Source organism: Myotis brandtii, unplaced genomic scaffold, assembly GCF_000412655.1.
Source record: "Myotis brandtii unplaced genomic scaffold, ASM41265v1 scaffold61, whole genome shotgun sequence".
NCBI classification, from domain to species: Eukaryota; Metazoa; Chordata; class Mammalia; order Chiroptera; family Vespertilionidae; genus Myotis; species Myotis brandtii.
The window spans coordinates 403,644-412,603 of NW_005370318.1; the positions used below are offsets into that span (position 1 = coordinate 403,644).

General features: G+C 49.0%; 2 protein-coding genes across 5 annotated transcripts in view; one reads left to right on the forward strand and one right to left on the reverse strand.

Moving 5' to 3' along the window:
* CPNE1 (copine I) overlaps nt 1–2,211 on the forward strand; it is a 41,782-nt gene extending 39,571 nt beyond the window's left edge. For all 4 annotated transcript variants that reach the window (XM_014550674.1, XM_014550675.1, XM_005879759.2 and 1 more), the window contains 3 exons: nt 1,156–1,289; nt 1,427–1,663; nt 1,868–2,211. In XM_014550674.1, coding sequence (XP_014406160.1) covers nt 1,156–1,289; nt 1,427–1,663; nt 1,868–2,008 — 512 coding nt within the window. In that variant the 3' untranslated portion in view covers nt 2,009–2,211. The remainder of the gene's footprint in view (nt 1–1,155; nt 1,290–1,426; nt 1,664–1,867) is intronic.
* Nucleotides 2,212–5,018: 2,807 nt separating this feature from the next.
* The window catches only part of SPAG4 (sperm associated antigen 4), a 4,794-nt gene continuing 852 nt past the window's right edge, over nt 5,019–8,960 (reverse strand). Inside the window, exons 2-12 of the mRNA XM_014550636.1 lie at nt 8,435–8,744; nt 8,103–8,169; nt 7,845–7,906; nt 7,578–7,621; nt 7,256–7,278; nt 7,027–7,135; nt 6,750–6,825; nt 6,466–6,581; nt 5,957–6,124; nt 5,397–5,486; nt 5,019–5,297 (exon numbers count right to left, since the gene is read on the reverse strand). Of these exons, the coding sequence (XP_014406122.1) occupies nt 5,148–5,297; nt 5,397–5,486; nt 5,957–6,124; nt 6,466–6,581; nt 6,750–6,825; nt 7,027–7,135; nt 7,256–7,278; nt 7,578–7,621; nt 7,845–7,906; nt 8,103–8,169; nt 8,435–8,744 (1,215 nt within the window). The 3' untranslated portion in view covers nt 5,019–5,147. The remainder of the gene's footprint in view (nt 5,298–5,396; nt 5,487–5,956; nt 6,125–6,465; nt 6,582–6,749; nt 6,826–7,026; nt 7,136–7,255; nt 7,279–7,577; nt 7,622–7,844; nt 7,907–8,102; nt 8,170–8,434; nt 8,745–8,960) is intronic.

Consider the following 8,960-nt stretch of genomic DNA (forward strand, 5'->3'; position numbering starts at 1 on the left):
ATATATATATATGCACACATACACATATATATATATACACACACACACACACACACACACACACACACACTCACACACTTTTTTTTCTGAAATGTTTGAGAATTGTAGTAAATTGGTGCCCATCATCATGCATATGGCCCTTTATCCCTAAATACTTCAGTGTGTGTTTCCTAAAATCAAAGACACTCTTACATAACTACAGTACTATTCTCAAAGTCAGAAAATTAACTTCAATACTATTATCCAATCTATAGAATTTATTCAAACTTTGCCAATTTTCCTATCTTTTTTTTCTCTCCCTCTTCAATTGTTCTGTCTTTTACAGTAAAAGAAAACCTTTTGTCACATGTTGCATTCAATTGTTTTGTCTTCCTGAGTTCATGCCTTTCATGATATTGACATTGTTTAAGATTACAGGCTAGATAATTTGTAGATTGCCCCTCAGTTTGGGTTTACCTGATATTTTTTCATAATTAGATTCAGATTATGCATTTTTGGTGGGAATATTGCAGAAGTGATGCTGTGCTTTCTTCTTGGTGCACCACATCAGGAGGCACATGTTGTTGTTGATTTATCCTATTACCAGTCATGTTAACTTTGATCACTTGGTTAAGGTAGAGTCTACCAGGTTTCCCCGCTGTGCAAGTACTGTTTTTCTCTTTGTGATGAATAAGTATCTTTTTATACAAATACAAATATCTAATTACTCATCTTTTACCCCTTCTAGTTGTAGCATCCATTGATGATCCTTACCTGAATCAGTTAGTTCTGATTGTCAAATTATTTTGTAATTCTTCCTTCTACTTTTATTAAGGAAGGGCTTTTCCTTATCTCTCATTATTTAATATTTTATTAAATGGATTGTAATTCATTATCTTATTGAATTGTCATTTAATGCTCAATTGCCTTGGATTTTTCAGGGTATTCCCCTAAACTGGGTTTTAATTCAAGCTGTGATATAGGGCAAGTGTCCCTCCTGTCTTTGGCCTTACTTTCCTCATTTGTAGGATAAGGTTAAGTATCCTGGGTTACCAGGGTGATTGAATAAAATGCACCAGGTTCCCAAATCTCCTCACCCAGGATGGGGTGATGTCAGGCCTGGCTCAGTCCCGAGTGTACCAGTATTTTATAGTGTTTTTTGCCCTTCTTCTCTAGGTATCCAGGGTATTGTGGATGCCTACCGTCAAGCCCTGCCCCAAGTTCGCCTCTATGGCCCCACCAATTTTGCACCCATCATCAACCATGTAGCCAGGTTTGCAGCTCAGGCTGCACATCAGAGGACTGCCTCGGTGAGGATTGTGGGAACTAGTGGTGGTGGTGGGATGGTCTCAGTCAGTGGCTCCCTTGCGGGCTCTTGTCAGTGTGGGAATGTGTGGCTGGGGTGTTTAAAAGGTCTGACTCAGTATATGAATCCACTTGTCCCCAGCAATACTTCGTGCTGTTGCTGCTAACTGATGGTGCTGTGACTGATGTGGAGGCCACACGTGAGGCTGTAGTTCGTGCCTCTCACCTGCCCATGTCAGTGATCATTGTGGGTGTGGGTGGTGCTGACTTCGAGGCAATGGAGCAGCTGGATGCTGATGGTGGACCCCTGCGTACACGTTCCGGGGAGGGAGCTGCCCGTGACATAGTGCAGTTTGTGCCTTACCGCCGCTTTCAGAATGTGAGTGGGGTCAAGCTTGGGGACAGACCAGATCTGGGAGTTTACCCTTCTACCTTTCCCTGATGTAAGAGGTTAGAGATACCCTTTCATCTAAGTCTGGGGCAGGGTTGGGTGTTGGGTTTTATATCCCTTTATGGGTATAATATGTAGGCCTTGGGAAGCTGTTATGGGCCCCCACTGACCTTGCCCCTCTTCTCTGGGCAGGCTCCTCGGGAGGCATTGGCACAGACTGTGCTTGCAGAAGTACCTGGACAACTGGTCTCCTACTTCAAGGCCCAAGGTTGGGCCCCCTGCAAGCCGCTTCCACTCCCAGCCAAGGATCCTGCACAGGCCCCTCAGCCCTAGATTCTCCTGGAGGGTAGGTTGTGGCTGGTCCTCAGCCCTGTGTCCCCAAGGTCCATATGCACCAGCGCCCACCCCTGCACACACTCCTCAGTGCTAGCACTTTATATTTTATACTTTTATATTTGCTCCTGCTATTGCTGCTCCTGATTGTACCTTTTTGCCCCTGGAGCCCCTCATTCAATAAAGATCAATGATGACCACTGCTTTGTCAACCACTCTGTGTGTTTTGGGGTGGGAATCTGCTATTGGCCATGTTTGCTTCTCTCTGAGCCTATTGTTGACGTTAGGGATTGAATAAAGGATGCCTCTTACATAATAGCCTCACTCAAAGAAATAGGGTATTTCTACCCAGATATCTAGGGACACTGACTCTGTTTTTGAAAATACAAAGATTGAATGTAAACCAAATACCCAGCCTGGCCTGCCTCAGAGCGGAACTGAGCTGGAAACACAGGACAAGGTGGAAATTATTAGGGGAGGGATGGGCTTTAAGATGGAGCAAGGGCTATGCTAGATCTCCTGGGGAGGGAGCAGTGGAGTTCTAGTCCTAAAATAGGCCACAAGCCTGAATTGTTTAACAGCATTTACAGGGGCATTTCTGAAGGATTTGTTCCTTGAAATGGAAATGTTAAGTCAGTATATTTAAATATTTAATATTGTGCCCAGCCAGTATGGCTCAGCAGTTGAGCATCGACCCAGGAACCAAGAGGCCACAGGTTCAAATCCCGGTCAGGGCACATGCCTGGATTGTGGGCTCAATTCCCTGTGGAGGGCATGCTGGAGGCAGCCATCCATGATGTTTCTCTCTCATCAATGTTTCTATCTCTGTCTATCCCTCTCCCTTCTCTCTAAAATACCAATAAAAACATTTCTTTAAATTTTTAATATTGTAAATTGCCCTCGATAGCAAGGGTTTTACCCCTTCTGTTATCTGAAAGGCAATAATAATAATATAAAATAGTTTAGTTATGAAGGTTAGTTATTTCATATGTTTTTGTGAGTTTTATTTTTTTTAAAATGCGTTGATTTTAGAGAGGAAGAGAAACAGAAACATCAATTTGTACCTTGGCATATGAACTTTATTTCTTATGGGTAGCCTATTTATAGGTTTGTACTTTTAGTCTTTTAATATATTTTTATTGATTTTTTTAGAGAGAGAGGGAGAGAAAAACATCAATGAGAGAGAACCATCAATCCGTTGCTTCTGCATGCCCCCTATTGGGATCGAGCCTGCAATCTTGGCATGTGCCCTGACCAGCAACCTCTTGGTGCACTGGACCACACTCAACCAACTAAGCCACGTATTTATAGGTTTTTATAGCTTTTATTCTATCATTATTCAGTTCTTTCTTTACATGTTGAAAATATTTCTTCCCAGGACACTCTTTGTTTACTGTATAGTATCTTTTGGTTTATAGAACTCTTTTCATATGGAAGTTAAAATTTTTTTATGTATGCCAGTCTAGTTTGCTTTTTTTTTTAAAAAATCCTTATCCAAGGATATGCATGATTTATTTATTTTAGGGGAGGAGGAAAGGAGGGAGGGAGAGAAAGAAACATTGATGTGAGAGAAATATCGCTTGGTTGCCTCCCACCTTCACCCTGACCAGGGATCGAACCTACAACCTTTTGGTGATTGGGATGATGGCCAGGGCAGTCTAGCTTGCTTTTAAAGAAATTAGTCATATATCATTAATTACTTTCTATAACATTACCTTATATTACCATTTCTATTGGCTACATATAATTTTTGTAACATGATTTATCTTCTTAGATGCTATTTTGAGTTTTTTTCTTTATAAACAGTGTGATGAATATTTTTTAAAGTATTTTCTTTGGCCCTGGCTAATGTGACTCAATAATTGTTTGGGCATCGTCCTGTTCTCTGAGAGGTTGCTGGTTCTCTATTTCTGGTCAGGGCACATGCCCAAGTTGTGGGTTTGGTCCCGGTCAGGGTGCATACAGGAGGCAACTGATGTTTCTCTCTCATATTGATGTTTCTCTTTCTCCCTCTCCCTCTCTATAAATCAATAAAAATATTTTTAAAGTATTTTTGATTACATCTGTGTATCCTTTGGATCCATAAAGATGGAATTGCAGTGATTAAGAGTATACAAATTTTAAGGCTTTTGGTTCCTATTGTGAAACTGCCCTCCAGAAAAGCTGTATGAGAGTTCATATTTCTAATTTTAGGCTTGAGGCCATTTGAGAGAACCTTTTTCCTTTGTCTTCAAATTACAAAATACCCCCCAAATTAACAGATGGATATGTGCTCCAGTCCACTTCCTAGAGGGTTACCATTGTTAATAGTGCGTACATTCTTCCAAAACATGAACACACGGGGAAGGATTTTAACAGCCAAGATGCTGTCTGTGTCTTTGCTGATACTGGTCACCCTTTTCTGCTCTGTCCAGGTAGAACTCATTAACCCTTTGATGACTGTCCCCATCCTTTATTCCTCTAATTCTTTTTTAATGAAGAATTCTTGGATCAGTAAATGAATTGCCGTTTCTGGAGCATCCTCTCTTTCCTACCAGGCTTCTTGAGGGCAGAGACTGGTGAACACTAGACCGTCTGTACTGTGCCTAGTATTGAGTTGGGCACTGAGGTTTCAGTGAAGATAACCTGAGTAGGGACTACGAGGCCTGCATCAACTCTGACTTAGATGCTTCCTAGAAGTTCTTAAGCCTCAGTTTTTGAGTGTTTACCTGAGGAAAGGAGGCTTTCCCAGAGGCTGGGAGTGGGAACAGGTTCACAGCATGGCTTCAGGCTGACTGGCAGCTCTGCAGTAAAAGGGTGGCCTCTGGAGGAAGGTGGGCTTGGGTGCCTCTGTGATGCTGTTCCTCCCTAGGTATATGACCTTGAGTGGTCTTCCCCTCTGTGGTTGTGAGGATTAGTTAGATAATGTTTGTAATGTCCAAAGTACCATCTCTTTTACATGGAAACATCCATAAATATGCGCTGCTACTACTATATTGACCTGGACTTCTCCAAGAAAAGAGAGGCTGCATTGGGAGGTAGACCCCCTATCATATTTATATACCAAAGGCAACCAGAGCTCCCAACAGACCCTCCAGCACTGATCCAGCTCCAGCTTCTTTCAGCACAGACCTCCACTCTATTTTAACAATCAGCATGTTTAATTGGGCCCCCCTGTGGCACTGTCCTCTGCTTCCTCCGAGGTTCTCATGCCATGGGCTCGGACTCGATACAAGCATGTGAAATGGGGGTGACCCCAGTTGCTTAGAATCTGTATCTTCACCTTGGGAAAGGCAGTTGGGGGGTCATTCTGGGAAGACAAATGGATTGTGCCAAGGACTGCCTTCCTCCCTAATCTTCCCTCCCTGTTCCACTCTCTTGGCACCCTCATCCTCAGAGACAAACACACCTGTAGGTGGAAAGTCTGAATCTCAGATTTCTCCATGTCGAAGGTGAATTTCCCCAGGAAAACTTCCGTCTCATCATCAACCTGGAGGCCCTGGTAGATGAAGAGTGAATGAAGGAACAGTGAGGCACAGGTGGAGAACAACTGGAGGACCTACTATGTGTGTGTTAGTAGCTGTATGCATGCTCGCTCTTATGTTGTGGTGTTGGGACAGTGTAGCGTGGAATGTGGGCTCAGAGAAACCTGGCTGCAATTTGTAGTCTGGCCAATTAACTGTGTGACCTTGGGCAAGTAAGGTCCCCTTTCTAAGCATTACTTTTCTCATCTGTACAAGGAACATAAGTTGTGTAAATGCAAGGAGATAAAGCAGAGTTAGCGCTCATTAAACCACAATTAGTATTTGGATATGGTTGTAATGACTTATAACCTATGGCAGCCCTGACAGGCAAATGGTATCTCCAGTTTATAGATGCACAAGTGAAGACTCGTTGGCACCAGTTTTCATGAGTGCCTGGTGCTTTCTAAGCAAAATCCCCCACCTCCTTGGCCTCAGTCCCACTCACATAGACTGCGAAATCGCGGGGGGCGCTGTTGGCCCCCCCGGTGTGTGCCACACTGGGAGGAGGATGCTGCAGGGTAATGTCGCTCAGCTGCACACGACCCGGCAGCCGGATCACCACCTGGCCCTGGTCGCCCTCAAAAGCCCAGCAATTCCCAGGGAACACATCTGGCTGCAATCGGACAGGACAGTCAGTCGATCAGAATCCGAAGACCGAGCGACTTTGCCCTTCTCCAGCCTGAGCATGGGTTCACAACGGCAGCTTCCGCCTGGCTCAGTCCTCCACCTCCACCTCCAGTCCGAGCACCTGCTTAGACAGAGCCTTCCCCAGTCCCCAGTCCCCAGTCCCTACCTCTTGCCAGGTTTTCAGCAAAAGGAGCTTCAGCCAAGCCAGGTCCGGCCGTCAGCCCCGCCTAGGCCACGCCCAGCTAGGTCCCACCTCCAGAGAGCTATTGGGTTCGTTCCCCAGCGTCCCGCCCCCAGTCCCGCTCCGGGATCCGTGTTCAGGCCCACCTCCAGGATAACCATGGGCGGCCGCGCATAGTTCCAGAAGCTGAAGCGATTCCAGAAGTAGGCGCTGTTTGCGTCCTCGTAGTCGCGGGATGTCTTCTCTAAGTCGATGGAGGCTCCTGGAACAGGGGAGAAGCAACCACTCAGACTCCCAGGCCGGACCAACAGCCGGGTCAGGGTCTGTCGGAGGTCGGACTCCTAGGGTCGGTCATCTGTAAAGGTCTATGTCAATGTCTGCGTCTTTCCGTGTCTCTGTGTCTCAGTTTCTCAGTGTCCATGGGTCTTACCCACAGAGCTCAGCGCATAGTCGGGTTTTCGAACAAAGTCCTCATTCAACCTCTGGAATACGAGCTTGGCCACTCTCTGAAAAGAGGGAGGACGGGGCTTGCGGGCTGGTTTTATAGTTGTCTGGTATGGACTTTGTGGTCCCGAGAGAAATCACGAAGTTGGGGCTCTGGGGCAGGGCTTTAAGGTTCAGGACCCAGCGAACGGGGCTGTGCATCAGGCGGAGCTCTTAGACACCCCTGGGTCCTGGCTGTAAGAGCAGGATGCGGCAGGGCTCACCTCGCTGTTGGCTGCGCGAACGCTGGACACCTCCTTGTGGAGTTGATCCAGCTCGGCCTGCAGCTGCTGCAGCTGCTGCCCCTGGGTGCGCACGCGCTCGTGGTACTCGCTGCAGGCAGGAGGTTGGCACAGTGTGGTTGGCTCCCTGTTCCCGGGACACTTCCCGTAAGCCCCTCCACAGGAGCACCTTTGAGTCCCCCAATTCCACACCCCAGGTGCCATCTTTCACCTTATAGTCAGCATCTCAGGTTCCTATTGGAGGGAGGGACAAAATACAGCGCTGCTCAGTTCCCACCCACCCCCTTGTCCCACTTCAGTCTGAGAGCAGCCAGACTCCAAGGGCCTTCCTTTTGAGGACTGCCATCCCCTCCCCTGACCTTCCAGGACCCCTCAGAGACCCTCAAGCACCTCTGGACACAATCTCAGAAATCTATTTATATCCAGCCCTTCCAGCACTGTCCCCTCCTCCCAGCAGCCCAAGGGACACCCCACAATCTCCAGTTTCATAGCCCGCCACCCACCCACCCCAGGACACCGTTTCCCAGACTCACACTCTCCAAAGGAGGGACCAGGTACAGGAGACCCCACCAGAGTGCTGGAGAAAGAGGGGGGTGGTCTCAGGGGAAGGGAGGGGAAGAGGGTTTCTCTGGTATAAAGGACAATGAAGAAGAGGCTGAGGGGTTTGAGTCTGAGCGGGGACTACAGGGCTCTGAAGGAGACTGCGGAGAGCTGAAGGGGCAGAAGGATATAGGAGAAAATGCGCCTGGTTTGGCTCCAAAGCATCCAGGGCTGGGGCCCCAGGGAATTCACCACCTCACCTGTCAGAAAGAGGCTCAGCAGTGACACCGCCGTGAGCAGGAAGCGAATGGAACAGACTTCCCTGAAGAACCGGAGGGAGGCTGAGGCCCCAGGACCCTAGTGAACCCCACAGCCCCCACCCCAGGCTCTTAGATCCAGCAACTCCTACGAACACGGCTCAACCAGGTCTGAATTGGCTCAAACCTCAGCCGTGTGGGGCCTGCTCCCCACCTCCTCTCAAGAGCAGCCCCTGGGGCTCCCCCTTTCCTCCCTCTGACCTGTACACAGTGACCAGCACCTCTCCTAGCAGGGATAAAAACACGCTCAGCACCTGGAAAAGTGGGTCTGGGAAGAGGAGAGGGGGTTCAGAGACGACGGGACTACGGCTTAGAGAGGGGTAGAGAGGAAGAGGGTCGGGGCAGGAGAACTAGATGGGAGCAGAGAGAGTGAGTTCAGGCTCAGAGAAGGTGGACCGGGCTCAGAGAAGGGGCTGTCGACTCAGGCATGGGCCGCGGACGAGAACGGGGAACCGGGGTCTCAGCGACAAGAACTGGAATTCAGGGAGGGAGGCTGGAGGGTGAGAGGGGATCCGGGCGAGCCTGGCACATACTCAGGAAGCTCTTGAAAACTCGCGGGGACCGCATCTCCTGCCTCAGATCCAGGGTCGAGAGAAGGTTGAACCGCTCCTCAGAGACAACGGGAGAGCCAGCCGGTTCTGCGGGAGCCCAGGGGCTCCATTGGGCCTTGCGCACTGCGGGCTCATTCTTTCCCCGAGACCCAGACGCAAGCTGCCCAGCCCAGAAGGCGGGCAGTCGCTCAGGCTTGGGTCCCACCGCGTCCCCACCCCAGGCCCCGCCCCTCGGGCACGCCCTCACATGCTGGTCCCGCCCCGAGTGGTAGGTCTGGGTTCGGCCCCGGTCCTAGGTGGTCACTCTGGCTAACAGAGGCCACGCCTCCTCGGTCCCCAATCACAGGCTTTCTCCTCTCTTCCCGGGGACGTCCATCACAGCCTGAGGGTCTCCCCGCTGCACCCTATGAGCCCCGCCCGTTAGCAGGCGCCCAGATTTAGTCTTATCCCGGTTCCGTGCCCAGCCCGGCCCGGTGTGCCCCCCCGTCCCCTCCCCCGGCTTCCCCGG